This window comes from Diplotaxodon limnothrissa, linkage group LG14 (assembly GCF_057381915.1).
Source record: "Diplotaxodon limnothrissa isolate DT_005_m linkage group LG14, D_limnothrissa_male_GT1.1, whole genome shotgun sequence".
Taxonomy (NCBI): domain Eukaryota; kingdom Metazoa; phylum Chordata; class Actinopteri; order Cichliformes; family Cichlidae; genus Diplotaxodon; species Diplotaxodon limnothrissa.
Genome location: NC_140609.1, coordinates 26,001,931 through 26,022,223, shown reverse-complemented (window position 1 = coordinate 26,022,223; position 20,293 = coordinate 26,001,931). Strand labels below are relative to the sequence as shown.

Below are 20,293 nucleotides of genomic sequence, written 5' to 3'. Positions count from 1 at the left end.
ACCTTTGAATGACATCTGTTACACTTTATGTTAGTCAGAAAGAGAACATGCACATTTTTCCTCCAATAAAAATGCCTTTGTATTCATTAGGAACAGAAACATAGTAACAAGCTGCATACCTCGGCATATGTAACCTATGGGTTACTTTCCAGTGCAGCTATTTGAATAGACAATGCAAACAGTTGTATTTCATTTGTTTGTCTTCCTGTGCAAAAAATAAGGACTTCTCCTTAAAGGATGGCAAATTGTTCCTTCAGTTTGTTACCACATATTCTTTAATGTAGGTCTTAAAGGTAAACAAGAACTTTGGAACCGCTTGTTCGTTAGCAATTAAATTTATCGCACCATTATCATCCGCTTCATTCTGTAGCTTTAATTTTAATCATGTGAAATCATTCACAGTCGTCCTTGTCTGTAACCGTTTGTTTGTCAGTCAGCAAAATTCAAAAGCCACCAAGCTGAATTTCAGGAAACTTGGTGGAAAGGAATTGGGATCACTTTGAGAGTGCCCAACAGATCGAACTTTTTTCCGGTTAACTCTCGAAGACTAAGCCTTGTGATTTACTGTGAAAACATTTTATAAAGTCACTTGAGTCAACATGTGCCGCCTACTATCAAAGAGGAAACAAGACAATAACCTGCGGTTATAATGTATTTTAGTGACATTCACTGAGATTGTTTTGAGGGAATATTGTTTGCTCAGTTGGGTGTGTGTGTCTGGGTTTGTGTGTGTTGTCTCTACATTTATTGTTCTGTAGGGTTTTAGGTGGAGTCCTGGGTAAACATGCTCTGTGTAACTGGACCTTCTCTTGTAGCCTAATCATTCAGCTGTAATATCCAGGGCAGAAAAAAATAACGTGTTTTTTTGTTGATGTTGTTCATAAAAATTAATTTGCCCATAAAAACAAAATCCTGAAACACTGTTATTTACCTTGCCAGCTTCTACACTCTCACTCCTCTCTTTTCTTTTTTAAAGACCTCATTTTTAATTTAATTAGTTTTTTTTTTTAAACACATTAGTGGTAAAATATTCATTCACAAAACAACATGCATGAATGAGATGAGCCAGATTACGACAAGCAAAAACATCGCCTATCACTCACAATAAAACCCGGTACAATGTGCTGGAACAAGCCCGATCCATGAAGGCCGACTGCCAACCCACTGGACCCGGATCTGCTGTCATGGTCTGGGTATCAGACCCTGTACTTAGGGTCAGACCACTTTCGGCTGCATGACAGACCTGCCAAACAGGACGGTGCTTTTAACGTTGTGGCTATAATTCGAGGACCTAAACTCGACATACAGGTGAAGTTAATATCTTGTTTAAACGAACACCCTTTAAACCTCTAGGCCTGTCGGTGCAATTTTACAAGCTTAGTGCTGTCATTTAAAGACCCTGGACAATTATTACATGTGCGTCATGGCACAGCTCTCAGCCCTGCATGTGGGCTATTAATCAGTTGATATGAACCTAGGAGTGGCTGCTGGCCTGATAGTAAAGAAACGAAACAAGAAAAGAACAGTCCAGCAAGGCGTTAAACTTTGGCCAAACTTCCAAATGGTCAAAGGGCTTACACTACAACTACTATTATGTTGTTCTAAGTTTGAAAGAAAACAGTAGTGTGTGCTCCTAATATCCTAATCGCTAGGGCATAATCTCACCTAAAATATTTATTTTGGATTTATGACACGCATGTGCGTGTTTGTGTTTGATAAGGTGCACTTTATGCCCCGTAAAGACAAAAGGAAAAGGACTGCCACCAAGTGGTCATATAGGAAACAACTGTCTCCTTAATGTAATATAGATGCTGAAAAATTAGACTGTCTGTGCAGTAAAATCATCACAAAGCTCTGAGTCTGAGTCTGGCACACAAAGCAGTCGAGTACATGCGATTAATATGCAGTATCTGGTCCTGATGGTGAATTTCAGAGTAGGCTGCTTGGAGTTCATGGAAACATGGAAATTCATCAACGTGTGCAAGCCACTGTGGAGGAATATTTGACAGGGAACCAAGAATCTGAGACCCAGAGGCGAGGGAGTGAGACAGAAGTTCGCAGTTTGTTTTTTCTTGGTTAATCCCACACCTGTGTGCTCTCTGCAGGGTCAAAGGAGCTTGCAAAGAAAAGCGTCTGGACTTCTTTAAGTTACTTGAAGATGTTTCACCTCTCATCCGAGAAGCTTCTTCAGTTCTAAGGTCAAATGGTGGAGAGTCCCAGATATAAACCTAGTGGGAGTGACCCCCCACAGAGGGACAAAAGCACCCCCTGATGATCCTCTAATCGCCTGAGCCAAGGTGTGAAACTGGGCGTGGGTCCCAATCAGCCAGAGTTTTGGGTGAGTTCATTGTGAAACCTGGCCCCACCTTATCATGCGAATTCCTGAGGTCAGATGGCTCAGGATGTGAGTGGGCGTTAAGACGCCTGGGGAGGGATCTCAAAACTAGATTATAGATGGCAGAGAGTTGGTGTCGTAAACCACCGCCTCTGTTCAAAGATGGTCGCTCACAGTGGACATAGATGGCTTCTTTCACTCCTCTTTCAAACCATCTGTCCTCTCTGTCCAAAATGTGAACGTTAGCATCCTCGAAAGAGTGACCTTTGTCCTTAAGATGCAGATGGACTGCTGAGTCTTGTCCTGTGGAGGTGGCTCTTCTATGTTGTGCCATGCGCTTGTGAAGTGGCTGTTTGGTCTCTCCAATGTAGAGGTCTGAGCATTCCTCGCTGCACTGTACAGCATACACCACATTGTTAAGTTTGTGTTTTGGCGTTTTGTCTTTCGGGTGAACCAGTTTCTGTCTGAGCGTGTTGCTGGGTCTGAAATACACTGGGATGTCGTGCTTGGAGAAAACTCTCCTGAGTTTCTCTGATACGCCGGCTACATACATACTCTCTGCAGGGTTGTGGAGTCTGTTAGTTTAGCTAAAACAAATCTGAGGAAAGTTTGCAAGTTAGGACGACAATAGAGTGCCGTGGAAATGAAGCCAAGACTGCTTCTTATTTTACCTCACTTTTTAAGGGTGTCTTCTGAAGTAGGGACATATTAAGGCAGCGAGTGTAGAGGGAATGATTTTGTGGTGGTGGTGGTTCTGAGGATTCAAAAAGGGGAGATTAAGGAGCACACGCTTTCAAGATTTCCATAAATGCACACATCCAACAACCTTTCCCTGCTTTGTCTAGTCAACAGCCTACCTGAGCCAGCTGGCCAAGAGTCAGTTGACCGCACATTATGTTTACTGCATGAATGAAGAAGGCGCATAAAGCTTTGCACAGTGCTTTACTGCCCTCTTTGGTTAAAAGTTCTGTGTCAGACGAACCTCTGCTGGTTGCACCTGTAACCAAATTCCCCTAAATGCCTGCAGAAGTTTGGTATTTACTGCGCAGGCAAGTGAAAACAAAAACCTCTGTCAGTAGTACGGCATTTTGTGAAACACCTTCATTTGACACAAAGAGATTGATGAGACAAGCAAAAAGTACTATTTTCAGAACACAAGAGTTTTTCAGTGTCAGAATCATTTTGTTGTCTTCTGATAGCCAAGACTCTGGAAACAAAGAAAGAAAGAAAGAAAGAAAGAAAGAAAGAAAGAAAGAAAAGATTAAATTATAGTTAAATATAAAATTCACAACATAAAGACTGAAAATGGTCTGAAAATCTAGTAATCCTCCAAAGGTTTATGGGCAGGTGAATGCAGAACTGAAGTCCCTTCATCCGGTCTTCCGATCTCTGTGAAGCTGTCGGGCTTTAAGTGTTTTTGTTGCCATTCACCGGAGGAATGTAGATTGTTTTTCTGTGCAGTCAGCTGTAGCTTAGGTACGCCTGTTCAACTGCTTGTTGGCTAAAATATCTAATCAGCCAATCACATGGCAGCAGAGAAAATGTTGTGTGGAAATGCCTCGTTGATTTCACAGGTCAGAGAAGGAAAGTCAGCTTACTTTAAGCTGATAGGAAAGCAACAGTAACTCAAATAACCACTAATTACAACAAATGTATACAGAAGAGCCTCTCTGAATGACAACATCTCACATCTTAAAGCAGCAGCAGAAGACCCCACCAGGTGCCACTTCTGTCAGCTAATAACAGGAAACTGAGGCTCCAATTCACACAAGCTCTCCAAAATTGGAAGACAGAAGATTAGAAAAGGGTTGTCTGCTCTGAATCTCAATTTTGGGTCAGAAAACAGCAACATGAAAGAACGGGTCCGTTCAGTCCTTTATCAACGTTTTTAGCTGCTGCTGGTGTGTGTGTGTGTGTGTGTGTGGGGGGGGGGGGGGGGGGGGGGGGGTATTGTTATTGTCTTGGCACACTTTGGGACCCAAAGTTCCAACTGAGCATCTTGTTGTATTGTTGCTGATTACATCCATCCCTTTATGATGACAGTGTATACACGGACAGCTGTTTCCACCATGTCCCAAAACTCAAATCACTTCAAACTGGTTTCTTGAACACAACAATGAAATCACTGCAATCAAATGGCCTGCGCAGTCACCAGATCTCGATCCAGTAGAGCACCTTTGAGATGTGTTGGGACAGGAGATTCACATCACGGATGTGCAGCAACTCTGCGATGCTGTCGTGCCACTCTCAGAGGAATGTTTCAGGGATCTTGATGAATCTGTGTCACAAATTAAGACATTTAAGAAAACACAAAAGTGTCCAATCTGGTGCTTGAAAGCTGTAACTAATAAAGTGTCTAGTTAGTGTACAACGGACATTTTAAAAGTACTAATAATATTTGGACACCCATTTCTCAAAATGTACTTTAGGTTGCAACTCTTTAAATGAATCCCACAAACTCATTTTAAATAGTAAACATCTGAAAAACAACCTTATTTAACTCTTAACACTAATTCACTACCAACCCCAAATTATGTAATTTTTTATCACCTCCCATCTCTTGCATAAATAAAACATCAGCGTTCATCAAAACATATGAAATATCTGTAAAAACCAGCAGATTGAAAGAAATGTAGCTTTCACCACAAACTGCTGTGATGAAGGCTATCGTGTTTCCACAACCACCGTCTAATGCATTAGAAACCGAACATTAGAGGGGCTTGTCAGGGAAAGTGTGGCAGGAGAAAGTGTTTAATTGTGCTCTGGCCATATGAGCTGTGTCTTCACTGCCAGTATACCTCCTGCCAAGGTCATTAGCTGCTAATTCTGCAGGGTCTAGATTGCCTTCGATAAGAACAAAAAAAAATAAAATTTATGGCATTGATTGTACCCGTGAGCATGCCGGGGTCAGAGCGGCTGATTGCTAAACAGGTCTCTGTCTCTCCAAACTTATTTCACACATTCACTGCAGCTTGACCGCCTCTTTTACATGAATAGAGTTAATGTAAGGCAATACTCCTCCGTCCATTCAGGTCATCTTTGGTGCTCTCTCTGCTCTGCTGCACCGGTGTGAGTAAGTTAACTCTTTGTGATCCCTTTCTCCATAGTGTATGTGGATGGCGGATAAGGGCATGGACGGAAGATGGAGGCTGTTAAAAGAACCAGCAGGTGAGCAGCGTCTGGGTCCTCTGTGACCAGCTGGGCGCTGTAAAATGACCGCCGCTGTTGTGTGTGGTCTGAATAGAGCTGAGAGACGATGTTGTTGAGGTCAGGCAAGGAGAACCCCAGAGGAACCCCTCTCTCTCGCAGGAATCAACTGCGTATCTTACACTCCATCTACTTGCCTTTTAAAGAAGGGCCGGTTGGGCCATTACCTGAGCTGCTGGGAAAGATGGAGATGAAGAGCATGTAAATGTAGGTCAAGACATGGAAAAAGGTTTACGTAATAAGATTAAATGGTTTAAATACACCCAATCGTCTAATTTTTAATAGCGTGCTCTTCATCCCTCAATCCTGCCATCAGTGCTCTCCATTTCCCAAATTTCATTTCCCGTCTTTCCTGCTCACTCACAGCCGGTCATGGATCTCTCTGAGGACGTGAGGTCTTCAGCAACTGAGGCATGTCCGCTTCTCAAACATTCATTGTCAATGGCAAGTCGAGAGTTTCGACTGCACAGCTACCAGAAAATCACTTTTCTACAAAAACCTGATGCTCTCTTGTTACACCACAAGAATGAATCATTGTCCAGCTGCACAGTTTGAATCATAGTTAACAAATGTCTCCGTCAGCTGACCTGAGGGTTCATGTGCTAAAAAAGTCAGTCCCAGTGATCGGGCAAGCATTGCAAGTGCATCGATTTAAGGAGATAAGCTGGTTCTTTTGACAAACAGCTCAGGTTTAGCTGCTGCTGAGTGATTATGAGTGCTCGTTAAAAGCTAAAGCTTTCCCCTGGATGTTCACCAAGTACGGTTAGATTGTAAATACTGAGCTCTCTGTGCTACGTGCCAGTTTTCAGATCTAGTGTTAAGCCAGTTTAATTAATTGTCGCTGATTTTTTGCCACAGGTCAAAGTACAAGATCATGCAAGAAAATATACTTGCAGCTTTGTGCATACAAAGTGTCACACATGCATACATGCAGTGCAGTCTCCAAAAGTGGCCGCTCTAAAAGCCAGTGTCAGAGATTCCTCCTTGCTTGGCTTTGTCCCATTAAGAGCCTGGGTAGTAGGTGGGCTGCTTGGAGGAATGCCTCCCATATCAGGTGAACTACTGCCCCATGGCCTTTGCTCCTTGCTAGCTAGCAGCGAGAGAGTGCTCCCGGCGGATGATGTATCCCATGTCACAAAAGCACCTTTCTACACAACAGGGGTACAGAGAATAGGCCACAGCACAGTGGTTCTCCTTGGGTTGGCTCCAGCCCACCATAGTGAGATTTCAGACCTCCCCCTATGCTTCCAGCAAAACCCCCTCATTGGAGGAGATGGCCCTTTACTCACGCCTGGCAGAGATATCAGAGGGACCTGAAGCTCCTGGTGCAGCCTCCAAGACACTGCTAGAGAGGATAAATGACCATAACACTTATGCATAACTGGGTAAGTGCTTATAACTTGGTTGAACAAATATACTCAGAAGCTTTTAAGTCACCTAGTTTAAACTAGTGAGAGTACAAGTTTATTTGATATTTTTGCTTGTGTGTAGATTACTGAAATTGATAGTGTGATTCCAGCTTTGTTCAAACAAATCTGAAATAACTGACTAACTAACAGAAACCAGTATTGACTGAATATCAGACTGCAGCAATAAATAAATAAATAAAAAGTAGAGCTAACCTGTGACTGGCATTTTAGGAAAAGTTAAAATACAGAAAAGGAAAGAGGAAAACATAAACATGGAATAGATGCATGGAAACAATAGAAATTTGAGAGGTACAGTCTGTTCTACGTTTGTGAGTGAAGTGCTAGCATGTGCTTTTTTAAAACTTCTTATTTGTTTAAAGTTTAATTATATGGAAGATTAAACAAAGTCTGACAAATATCAGAATAACGTCTCGATGCACTCTCAGATCCCCGACAACCATGAGGATTATTTCCTGCCAGTCGACTCTTGTGGCTGTAGTTGCGGTTGCTCTCATTGTGGTGTACTACACTGAAGCTAAGACTACTCCGAAGCCAAAGTACCAGTACACCAAGAAACCCGTCCCTCAGATCACGGTCCACAGCCCTGTAACCACCAGCGTGCCCAAGACTCTTAAAATAGTCCCAACTGCAAATCCTGTGAAGCCCCATCCCCCGCCCAACCCAGTGAGGACCACCAACCCAAGTCATGTCTTTCCACAGCACTACCCTGACGGCACCGGGCCACCTGGTGTTGGTCCTGAGAACTACACTCTGGATTACAACGAGTGTTACTTTAACTTTTGTGAATGCTGCCCACCGGAGAGAGGGCCCAGGGGCCTGAAAGGAGAAAGAGGCCTGACAGGTATAGACTCACTGATATGTTTTAATGTTATTAATTATTGTTTGGTTTGTTTGGCTTCAGATTTTCCACTCACACTTATTTTACTCAGGGGCACCTGGAGAAAAAGGCCTTACAGGAGCAGCTGGTTTACCTGGGCCACCTGGCATCAGTGGCCCTATTGGCTTAAAGGGAGAAAAAGGTACACACTTAAAAATTACTTATTAAAATGATATATTGTATTATGTTATTTACTCACTGGCTACTTTATTATTTAGGTATGTAGACATAGTCAAGACACCTGCTGAAGTTCAAACTGAGCATCAGAATGGGGACAAAAGGATTAAGTGACTAAGCATGGTGTACTTATTAGTGCCACATGTGTGAGAGTAACCCAAATAACCACTTGTAACAACCAAGGTATTCAGAAGAGCTTCTCTGAATTCACAACACATCAAACCTCGAAGTAAATGTTCCACAGCAGCAGAAGACCGTACTGGTAATTTGGGTTGGATCTCCTTTTGCCTTCAGAACTGTCTTTATTCTTCATGTCATAGATTCAACAATGTGCTTGAAACATTTCTCAGAGATTTTGGTCCATGTTGACAAGACAGCATCACACAGTTACTGCAGATTTCTTGAACATGACTGAATGTCAGGTTCTAGAAAGCAGTTTGGGATGATTTGAGTTTTGTGACATGATTTGTAATCCTGCTGAAAGCAGTCAGGAGAGAATAGGGATGGACGTGATCAGCAACAACACTCAGGTAGGTTTCGGTGTTTAAACGTTGCTCATTTGGTACTAAGGAGACTTTAGTATGCCAAGAAACTATCCCCCGCACCATCACATCAACCTGAACCATTGATACAAGGCAGGACAGAGTCGTGCTGTTATGTTTTATGTTGTTTGTGCCAAATTCTGATCTTCTAAAACAGCTCATTTCGAAACTTGTGACTCATCAGACCAGGCAACATTTTTTTAACTTTCTGTTGACCAATTTTGGAAATCCTATTCAAATTGTAGTTTCCTGTTTTTAGCTGCCAGTAGTGGCACTTGTGTAATCTCCTGCTTAAAGGTTTGATGTGTTCAGAGATGCTCTTGTGCATATCTTTTTTGTAAGGAGTGTAGTGGCTATATTAATTTGTTAGAGTTCTCTTTCTCTTATATTTAAAATAACCACACTGCTGACGGACAAGCGACAGTTTTTACGCATTGGTTGGTTTGCAACGACGAGTAAAACCATCGTGTGGCTCAGCCGTTTAGTTTATTTTCCACATAAACCTTTTACAATAAAGCACAAGATCCTGTTGACATTTTTCAAAATAAACTGAAATAATAACAATATACATTATTTTCAAACATCAAATTTTAGAATGTGCATGAAGCAAGTTACCTCAAATAAGAACATGAAGTAACTATAAATGGCGCTTACAAGGAGTGATTATTTAGGTACTGTTACTGTGAGTTACTGTTGCCTTCCATCCACTCAGCTTGGTCATTATCCTCTAACCACTGACAAGACTTTTTCACATAGAAAACTTCTGCTCACTGGAAATTTTCTCTTTTTTTTTTCTCTGTAAATCTTAGAGATTTTGTGGGGAAATCCCAGCAGATCTGCAGATACTCTGACCAGCTTGTCTGGCAATAACGACCATGTTCAAAGTCCCTTAAATCACCTTTTCCCCCATTCTGATGCTCAGCTTGAACTTCAGCAGCTATTCTTGAGCACATCTACATTCCCAAATGCATTAGGATGCTGTCACATGATTGGCTGATTACATATCTGTGTTAACAGGCATTCAGGCATACCTAATGAAGTGGTTGATTTATCTATATATTGTCTTTCCTCATCTAAGAGAATTTCTTTTAAAATAAATTTATATTTTAAATATAATTAATATATTTGTATTTCGCAAATTTTCTAGGGGACAAAGGTGACAGAGGAAACAGTGGGCCAAGTGGGCCACTAGGCATTCCAGGAAAACCAGGACCAAAAGGTATAAAAATCTCATGGCTATATTTTTCATTGTTACCTGACTTCATTTATTTTTACACAGTTTTCCTTACCTTACAGGTGATGTTGGCTACAAAGGGGAAAAGGGTGAAGTAGGACTGCAAGGTCTCAAAGGAGAAAAAGGGCAGAAAGGAGAACCTGGCAAGAATGGGACTGCTGGTGAGAAAGGAGAACCTGGAAAAGAGGGGCCAGCTGGGCCTCCAGGAGTGGCTACAGTACATGGACCAAAAGGAGATAAGGGGGATAGAGGGGAGTGTGCCTCATATGGAGAGAAAGGACACAAAGGTGAACCAGGTGAACCTGGAGCTCCTGGAATCCCAGGAGCGATGGGAATTCCAGGACAGAATGGCAAGCATGGCTCCCCAGGCCCTATAGGTGTCCGAGGGGATCCGGGAGCTCCTGGACCACAAGGAGAACCAGGGGTGAGGGGGCTAGAAGGACCACAAGGTATAAGAGGGATTCCAGGACCGAGAGGGGAAAGAGGTTACCCTGGGATGAGAGGTGAGCGGGGTTTTCGTGGATTCAAAGGTGCTAAGGGTTCTGGATCAGGGGTTCCCCAGAAACACTCTGCCTTCAGCGTAGGTATCTCTCCGAGAAAGTCTTTCCCTCCTTCAGGCTTCCCGATCCGCTTCGACAAAGTCTTCTACAATGAAGAGAACCACTTCAACATAACTTCCAACAGCTTTACATGTGTCTACCCTGGAGTTTATGTCTTCACCTTCCACATCACCGTGCGCAATCAGCCGCTGCGAGCCACGCTGGTGGTGAACGGGTCACGGAGAGTGAGGACACGGGATTCTCTGTACGGTCAAGACATCGACCAGGCCTCCACTCTGGTGGTGCTGCGGTTGGCTGCAGGCGATCAGGTGTGGATGGAGACGCTCAGAGACTGGAATGGAGCGTATGCCAGCAGTGAGGACGACAGCATCTTCTCTGGATTTCTGCTTTACTCAGACAAGCCGTGATGCACACTTTGTGTTTACTATCACAAAGTCTGAATACTGGTGGTGCTAGTGTACATGCTGGTCTGCACGTCTTCTATTATTGCCTAGCCTCTTCTTAAGAAGGGATAGTACTCGCCACACAATAATGCTGCTGCAGAGTAGTGCTCCAAAGTTTTGATTGACACCACCCTAATTAAATATAATGGTTAAATACAGTCCAATTCACAAAACACAGTGAGTAAAGCATCCCAAGAAATACCCCTGAGGTAATTATTGGAAGATGGCGTTCACAAGTAGTAAAAGATCATAAACTAATCTCCTGTTATCCAGACAGAAGAAAGTTTTTTTTAAAATGATAAAAGTGTAAAAGTTCAATATTTAGCATAAAAAATGTATAAATTATCCAACATTTTTGTGCACATGCAGTGCCTCCTTATGTTAAAGCATCCTAATTAAAAGTAGCAGCAGTAAGTGAGAGATCGTGCAGAAGTTTATTATTCAGCTACCAACGCAAAAGATAAAGCACAAAAATATGATCAGTGCTGTTTATCTATTTGTCAGCAAGATTACTGTGTTCCTCTACTGATTCCTTCAGTTAACCTTCAAGTCAATGCCCTGACCCAGTGTCACCCTTGCCTCATTTGCATGAAACGAAAAAAAAAGCTCCTTCGTTTTGGGTCCCACTTTTTTCTCACGATTTAACTGCTGCTTCCTTTTTAGTTGTTTTCACCCATAATGACCTAAGCTGTGTGAACATGTATGCAAAAAGCGATCAATAGAAAAGACAAATGTGTTCAAAATAGTCACCACTGATAGCTGCATCATTAATCTTAATGTAAACCTGTCAAAAAATGACTGCACCCCTGTGTCTTATTAAACCAGTGATTGTAATATATAAGAAGTCCTGCTCAAATATGGAGCAGTAAAAAGAAATTGTGTTCACAGAAAATAAAATCCAGCAGTACATAACATTTTGTGAAATGCTTTATTTGACTTTAACATGTATGTGTTAGATATTTCCAACAATTCTGGTACAGCGCTTGATGTTTGTTAACTGGAGATATCAGAATTTCAGGTGCAGGACCTCATATATGAGATTTCTAGTTGTACAAAGTACAAATACAAAAGATGAAAAATTGCACAGTTAAATACAGAAGTGTGACAATGACCCAGCGTGATTAGTAGAGAGATTGTGTGTAATGTATGCTAAGTTATCAAAGAGAATCTGCAGAGTCCCCAGACATGTCATCGGATTCCTCAAATGGATTTGCCTGATCTTGAGTTGTAGCTGAGTCAAAATCCTGGTCTGTAGTCAGCAAACTGGTTGGGACTGCTTGTGAAGTCAGTGGAGGCGCTTGTGATGGTGTGCTCTTTTCTGGAGTGAACTGGATCGGCTGGTGAGAGGAGAGGTTAGGGGAGGTTGGTAATGAAGCAGCAGCAGGTGGGAAGTCATCTGTGGCTGAAGCAAAGCGAAATACTGGCCTTTGTCCAGGATGAAGAGGTGGCATCTTCTCAGGTTCTGTTGGGTCAGAGATGAGATGGCCTCTGAGGCTGTGCAACTTTTACACACAAAGTATCACATTTTTAGCAATCCATTAGGAACTTTGGGGCTTATCGGTGTAGAACAAATGCTGGGGTAAATTAAAATTTAAATACCTCTTATTTGTCCAAAGTTTTTGGGTTCACTGGACTTCGAGAGGTCCAACTGAGGCACCCTGGCCTTGCAGCTGTACAGCCCTGGAGTCTGTTTCACTACATTATAGTTGTCAGAGGTTGCAGGTCCCAGTCGCCTGTTATTTTTGTAGAAATAGAAGTCTATCGGAGGGGCAGGAGCAGGGGCGTTGTACTGCACATGGCAAATGAGCTTCATCCTCTTTAGCTGAGTATCATAGTTGGGGATGATCTCCAAAATTGGCTGTGACAGAACCTCTGTGACAGAAGACATTGATTTAATTTAAGAAAAAAACAAGTGGTAGGTCATGAGGCTAAGAATATTTATGTTCAATTGTACTACCAGGAATAACTTAACATTGTGGGAAATATGGGCTTTCTTGCTCAGCATTAAAGGAGAAGGTCTATACACACCAAGTTTAGCACTAGGTGTAAAAATGGATCACTTATAAGAACACTATCTAGATTAGCACATCTCTCAAAGCATGCTGTCATTCCTTTAACTACACCACACCTAAGATAAGAACACACAATTCTGTGTAATCTCACCTAAGATCTGTACATGAGCACCAGCAGAAATGACAGAGAGTGTTTGTCTCCTCACATCCCAGGAAGCCCTGCAAGAATATACTCCTAGGTCCTCAAGGCTCAAGTTGGTCAGATAGAAATCTGGCTTGTGACCGTTTTGTCTCATTACTTCAACGCCATCTTTGTACAAAATAATCTCTTCAAGTCGGGGGTTCCCTCTGACACGACATGTCACCTCCAATGTGCTCCCGACAAGTTGAGGATGTCGTGGGACTTGCAGAATCGCCCAGCCACCTACGGAAACACCACAGAGTTACCTCTGAATAACTTCCAATCTTACATTAGTAAAGCAATGGGAGAAATTCACTAATTTCCTAACATTTAATGTAACAACATCTAACAATAATGCGTAATGCTACAATGCAAGAAGGGGAGGTTAAGGTACTCTATAATACAGCCTGCACCCCTGATATACTGTCTAGTTATAACATAAGGTGGGGAAAAGATACCACATAAGTACAAAAAACCCCAAACAAAACAAGTCCTTGTTGTACCAAATTGACATTTTAAGTAGAATTATAGAAGATTTATATGTTAAACCCTAGAAAGTCACAGTATAAGTTGCAGGCTGTATTAAGAAGTGCTGCCATCACTCACAGCATGTCTTAGATGAGCTGCACAGAAAACCTAAAGTTGAAAAGAAGCTTATAGATGTTCAATGCTCCAGTGTTAGGATTACACAGGAAGAAAGAAGCCTAACGTGCAAAGCAATTTTATTTCTTTCATGCAGACAAACAGATCTTACCGTCCACCTTGAGCTCCACAGGGACACTTTGCTGGGTGCGAATCTTTCCCACCTTCGTGTTTCTTATTCCTTGGCAGTAGTATTTCCCGCTCTCTTGAACTTTGGAATTCCAGAGTTTTAATTCCCCCCCAGTCTGTGAGAGCTCCTCAGAGCCCCTGAACCACAGGTAGGTCCAGTTAGACCTGTGCACATCAGGAATACTGCATCTCAAGTGTGCTCTCTCCCCCGAGAAGATCCTTGAATGTCCTGACACCAACTCGATGTTGGCTCTGAAAGACGTCTCAGTGGGAACTGCAGAAAAAAAGAAGAATACGTTTAAAGGATCTATTTTGGTAATGAGTGTAAATCCTGAGATCACTTCTAAAATAATATCTGTGCAAATTGAAAGTATATTTGTAAAGAATATTTGGTCCATACCATGAGACACTACAATCTGTGAGAGTGCTGAAAAAACTGAAAGAGAAAATAATCAAGTTTAAATGACAGTTACATCAGGTCAGTATGTAAAAGTACATTTTCATTAAATGAGCTGAAGAAAACTCACCAAAGAGAGAGATGAGCTTGTCCATTTTGGAGACTCTTCAAGAAACAGAAACCGATCAAGTATTTATTCATTTTCACTAAAAGGAGAAGTGAAAATGCTTCTTCCCCCCCTCGGGGTGCGCCATATCAGGACATCCTTCTTACCAAAAAGATTTCTACCCTAGGCTAAAATTAATTTCATGGTAAACCACATCTTGTGGCAAATTGTCTTTTATGCTGTGAAGGCATTTTTTTGACATGGTCACATCACAGGAAGAATAATTACAAGTAAATGGGAACTGACCATTTTTAACACAGGAAACATTTCTATCCTGATAGCAGGGATCTCTTCCTTCATCAAGAGACCACAAGGAGTCACTGAATCGCTTGATGAGAATGAAAACCATGTGGATCGTGTTTTATTTCCCCCACAGTCACCTGTTATCTGACCCCCCTGTGGGAGGTTTTGGACTGATGTGTTGCACAGTCCTCCCCAACAACACTATTTTTCTTCATCTGTTTAATGTGGAAACTTGATATTTTCTAGAATTAGCAAACACAGTTGTTCTGTTTATTTGTTATTGTAAAATGAAGGTGTTTGTTTTATATGTTTCTATGATAGATTCACATTTCATTTAGTTCATATATTTGTTGGAAAGGGTTAAAAATGGATTGGATAAAACAAAAGTGTAGCTAGCATTGATTAAAAACGTGTCTAAAATATGTGATTACAAAAGAAGGGTTTGTTAAAAGTGTTATAAAGTGTAAAGTGCTGTAAAGTTTGTTTGAGGTAGAGTTTGTGATGGTCACGTGACCAGAGTTTAGCTGAGAGCACATCCATGGCATTGTGGGTCAGAACTAGCATGGATACAGAGCTACAGCCACAACAGTAATGTTATTGTGCATGTGGTCTAAGAAGCGCACATGGTAATGGTTTTCATGTACAGTATATTGTATATATCATGTTGTATAAATGTTTTATATTGGCGATAAGAGGATATTTTCAGTAATATCCGTTATGTTGCATTTTTCCTGTTCCGCTAGCTCGAGACTGTTTATTGACACTAACATGAGAGACTTTAATGGGTTTCAGAGATATTTACGTTGTAAACTGTGTTTTCTGTAGTTTTCACGGTGTCTGAAGAAAATGAGAAAGAGAGAGAGAGAAATAATCTTCCGAAGACGTCAATATCAATCAATCAATCTTTATTTATAAAGCACTTTTCATACAAAAAAAAATGTAGCACAAAGTGCTTTACATAGTTAAAAGCAGCCCACTCCACCCCACCCTCCAACTCACTCCCCACACTCTCATTAACATAAACAATGTGAATACACACATACCCCCCCCCCCCCCCCCCCACACACACACACACACGCACACTTAAAGAGTAAAATTGGGCTGGGTACGCATGTGCCAAGTGAGGAAACACTATAACAGGGGGCCGTCTGCACCGGGAGCCAATCACAGACCGCAGCCTCCAGGCTGGGCACACAGCAGGAGGGAGGCAAAGGAGCCCCCCAACCAGGCTGAGAGGACCCCCAGAGCCCCAGCAGCCACGGTCGATCACAGCCCCGGTGCAGAGAGCGCCCTCCGAGGAAACACTGGAGACATGACACAATAGGATATGTACAGGGTAAAACGATAAAATAAATAAGAACGGGATACAATATAAATATAAATAGAGTAAGAAGATTAAAAAATTAATAAGAATAAAATCAATAAATATTAGGTAAAGCCTAAATTAATAATAGAATAACCGGATAGAATAAATAAGCATAAAATAAATAAACATTAAGTAAAAGCTAAATTAAAAAGGTGGGTCTTGAGCCTGTTCTTAAAAACAGATGCGTGATGATGCGTCGCCATTGTTTGTTGGACCCCTGTAGTTACAGTTAAATCAAGCTAATTGAAATAATACACATTTTACACTTTATTATTGTAGTACCGATGCAAAAACAGCTCGCAGCCTGCTATAAGCTGTTTTTCTTACGGCACTGTGCAAAATGTCATGAGTCACCCCTCGTGTCTTTATATTTTACCAGGGAAATGAGAAATAGGTGCAGCGATTTATTGAAATGTGAAAAAACAGCATATCAGGCAAAAATAAAATTTGTATAATTCTAACAAGCTTAACGATCAATATTTGGAATGATGACTGTTATTCTTGTACACAGTCCAAACTGTCTGAGGCAGTTTTCTTTTAATTTCTTTAAGAAGTCTTCCGGAATATTTCTCCAGGCTTTTGGAAGGACACTTAAAGCTCTTTAGCTTAGCATTTAGATTTAGTAATGCTGAGGTTCAGGCTGTGGGGAGGCCAATCCATGACTGACAGTGTCCCATTGTGTGTGTGTGTTGTTTAAATCCAGGTATGCTTTCATTGAACCGCAGTGTGAATATATTCAGCTGCCAATCAGTCATTTTCCAGATAGTGGCCATGGCAGAGCCTCCACCGTGTTTTTCAGATGGCTGTAGACACTTACTCTTCGGCAGAAGAGCATCTGTGACCACATCAAACCTCGAAGCAGATGGTCTGTGGCAGCAGAAGACCACACCAGGTACCACTTAGTTAAAAACAGGAGACCGAGGCTGCAGTTCACATGGGTTTAACTTAGATTGAGCCTAAAGCAGTTTATCTACATTAAGATATTATAAGATATATAAATAAATGGAATGACACTCCATGTTTTTATAAAATTCACTGCCAAAAATACCACAACCTCATTGCACACGTTTAAAATAAGCTTTTGTTGAGCTGTACTCACAAAATGTAAAATATTATTTGTTGCATTATTCTTTCGAGCTCATTTGAACCCTTTTAGTGAAAATTAATCACTGGGGGTTTTTCACAGGAAGGGTGTGTTTTCTTGTTCTCTTTTTCTTTTCTCTGATTTTTCCTTGAGTCAAGAGGTCTTGAGCAATAGTTCTTGAGGCTTTCTTGGCTTCTCTTTTGTTTTTCTTGTTTTTTAGTCGACTCCTTATAGCTGACAATATTCATGGGAATGTGTTTTTTTTGTTTTTTTTGTCTTTATTTGTTACAGACAATATAACTAAGGACCATTTTTAAATTGTATCTTCAGGCATTTTTTTATTAGCAGCCTGTCACAGAAACATATTTTGTGGTTCAATCAGTGAAAATATTGGAAAAATATTTAAGATAAAACAGTTTGAAAGCCACTAAATACTAGTTTAGCACCAAAAAGGTGATTGAAACCTCAGCAGGGTATGAAGTGTGTCCTTACAAATTTAAGTAAATTGGACAAATGTAGAGCAAAAGAAGAAGTGAGAGGCCTAAAATGCTATCAACAGCAGATCACCAGCCACGTCATGAAAAACACATCCTTAAGATATGCTGCCAAGAAGCCACCCTTAAAGTGTTCCCCTACTGGATACCATACAGAACAGTAGACACAGCTAAAATTCTGGGTTAATTCCACTTCATTCCTGACTTGCAAAATCGTGACAATCACAGTCATGTGAAACATAAAAGGAACCACAACAGTCCATCTGACTTTTCTATTTTTATTAATCACGCACCCATAGATGCAAATATACTAATACTGCCCCAATAAGTTACATTTAAATAAAAGACATATTCTGTTCATTTCTCCCATGTCACACAACAACAAACCTATAAGGTAAAAAAGATGCAGTTTAACATGTTTTTTAAAAACCTGATAAATGGCTTCTGCATACATTCGAGCAGCATTCAATGTTTTTTTTAATCTCCTGTAAATATTACAGGATTATCGTCTCCGACTTCATCCAGAAGGAGGATTAACCAACACTGTATAGAAAAATTAAATCACTTCTGTACATTCAGCTTGTGACTGGAGGTCAGCCATGAAAAAAAGGAGTATTTCTACAGGTGTAACTGGAGGATTTCTCGACATAAATGGAATATGCAACACACAGCACAGATTACAAACAACCACTGGGAGTCCCCCACTACCTCACTAACTTCACCCTACCCATTACTTTGTTAGATACAACTTGGGAATTAAGGGCCTACATACCCCGGAGACATACACTTAAAATAAATCCTCATCTGATAGTTCCATCCGGATATTGTCTGTTTTATCCTCTCTGTACATAAAAGGGCGAACAATAGCTGAGGTACAGAAGATGCCACAGTGGGTGACAAGCAGATGTGTTTCAGAAAAACTTTGAATGGAGCCGCTCTGTTTCCACTGCACAGCTGGATTGAGGATATCAGCAAGTCTAAAACTTTAACAGGTCCAGACTGTAACAGTGACAGACCCCTAACTGAGTGTTGCTGGCCTCCAGGAATCTACCTTGTGATTCCTGTGGTTCAAAATTATCTGAAATTTTAGTAAACACTCTTATTTGCTTTCTGGTGCAGAGTCAGGAGCATTCATACCACTCTGGCAGCTGCAGCCAGCCTAGCCGTATCCACAGGTGACAGAAAGCTTCTACGCTTTGGTTTTTCTGCATACTAATTTACAACAAAACATTTAGCAGTTTTACATTTATTGTTCAGAGACGAGAGTGGCATTAAGCTTCTCATCTTACTCTCTCCAAGAAAGCAAATAAATGCACAACCCAAAAATAACAAACTTGTCAAACTCAGCAGTGTTCAAAGAGGTCAAGAATGAAAGCTTTTCATGTGCATTTCTATAATCAGAGCTATCGCCATCTGGTGGCTTTCTGATAGAATGCAGGTTTTTACTCAAAATATTTTTATAGAACAATTGTGGATACAGTTAACAAAAAAGAAAGGAAAAGAAAAACAAAGGGAAACGCGTCACCCTCGGCAGAGGTGGGTAGTAACGAGTTACATTTACTCCGTTACATTTACTTGAGTAAGTTTTTGAAAAAAATGTACTTTTAAAGTACCTTTTTTGCACGATACTTTTTACTTTTACTTGAGTACATTTGTGAAGAAGAAACGGTACTTTTACTCCGCTACATTTGCAAAATTTGACTCGTTACTTTTTAAAAAATAATTAGTTTAACACATTAGATAACATGCCACCAGTGGAGTTTCCGGTAACTTTTTTACCAATCAGATGTGGCCACGCAGTCACATGACCAGTTTGAAACTGTGGCGGGCAGAGAGACCCAAGCGTTTCAAAGTAGCGGACACACGGAAAGAAGAAACATTAAAAACATGGCAGAGCCTTCCCTCCCCATCTTCAGCTGCCTCCCTCTTCCCGCTCCACCACAACCACCCACACATGCAGGACCTTGGAGTAGGGGTATGTCACCAGGGTGCAGAGGAGGCTACCCCCCCCCCCCCCCCCCCCCCCCCCCCCGGTCCCCTTCTGGCTGCCTCTGCCTCAATTTTATCCCACAACTTAGACATTCACATTACTCACACTCTCATTACACATACATATAGGATCTTGGGGGTGGGCACGATACACGGAATCCAAACTACCATCAGGGTGTACACCCCACCCCTGGCGTCGTTGCCCACCTCTCAATTTTAAATACACGTAGACATTGAGGGCTAGCAGGAGGGACTATGCACTTACCTGCTGCTCTCTGGCAGGTAGCTCCATGCCCTCCTGGGTTTTAAATGCACCTTAGAACACACATGCATCAACACTACATATGAGCGGGCGGAGGGAGGTTTAGAGTCTTCACACACCCCCGTTCTCTGCTGCCTGTTGGAGCGGGGGGGCTAGGAGGAGTTGGCCGTCCGACTGCGGTCTGGAGTGTGGGGCCTCCCTGCTGCTGCGGAGTCGGGGCGGTCTGCCTCCCCCCACCGCAGGGAAAAGGGTAACACCACCTGGGTCTGGGTGCAGTTCCCCCCCTCCAGGGGCAAGGGTACCTAGACCCGGGGCTTAGAGTACGCTTGGGGAGTGTGATCGTGTGTACAGCGTCTCTTTATGTCTGTCTCCACGTTGGTTGAGTGTGGAGTAAGTGCATATGAGAGCATGAGGGTGGGAATGGATGTTTGTAAATGTGTGTGCCTGTATGTCTGTGTCTATATGTCAGGTTGGGTATCAGACGCCACCTCTCTGGGGACATCTCAGGCCCTCCAAGGTTTGG

General features: G+C 41.8%; 2 protein-coding genes across 2 annotated transcripts; one reads left to right on the top strand and one right to left on the bottom strand.

The window, feature by feature from the left end:
* The first annotated feature begins 7,410 nt into the window (after positions 1-7,410).
* Positions 7,411-10,769, top strand: otol1b (otolin 1b). The gene is made up of 4 exons (XM_085371007.1): positions 7,411-7,813; positions 7,902-7,991; positions 9,716-9,787; positions 9,865-10,769. The coding sequence occupies exons 1-4, from the start codon at positions 7,411-7,413 to the stop codon at positions 10,767-10,769; spliced, it is 1,470 nt and encodes a 489-aa protein (XP_085227133.1).
* Positions 10,770-11,912: 1,143 nt separating this feature from the next.
* LOC146618942 (Fc receptor-like protein 5) lies at positions 11,913-14,321 on the bottom strand. The gene is made up of 6 exons (XM_085371099.1): positions 14,297-14,321; positions 14,170-14,205; positions 13,753-14,043; positions 12,969-13,241; positions 12,405-12,677; positions 11,913-12,267 (listed from the first exon to the last, which is right to left on the bottom strand). The coding sequence occupies exons 1-6, from the start codon at positions 14,319-14,321 to the stop codon at positions 11,963-11,965; spliced, it is 1,203 nt and encodes a 400-aa protein (XP_085227225.1). The 3' UTR covers positions 11,913-11,962.
* Between the last annotated feature and the right edge of the window lie 5,972 nt (positions 14,322-20,293).

Bases quoted from the DNA above. Each gene is read 5' to 3' on its own strand.
- otol1b (XM_085371007.1), top strand. From the start codon at position 7,411: ATGAGGATTATTTCCTGCCAGTCGACTCTTGTGGCTGTAGTTGCGGTT. The intron at 7,814-7,901 runs GTATAGACTCAC...TATTTTACTCAG, and splicing joins AGGAGAAAGAGGCCTGACAG to GGGCACCTGGAGAAAAAGGC. The intron at 9,788-9,864 runs GTATAAAAATCT...CTTACCTTACAG, and splicing joins AGGAAAACCAGGACCAAAAG to GTGATGTTGGCTACAAAGGG.
- LOC146618942 (XM_085371099.1), bottom strand. From the start codon at position 14,321: ATGGACAAGCTCATCTCTCTCTTTG. The intron at 14,206-14,296 runs GTGAGTTTTCTT...TTTCTCTTTCAG, and splicing joins CAAGCTCATCTCTCTCTTTG to TTTTTTCAGCACTCTCACAG. The intron at 12,268-12,404 runs GTATTTAAATTT...CTGACCCAACAG, and splicing joins AAACTTTGGACAAATAAGAG to AACCTGAGAAGATGCCACCT.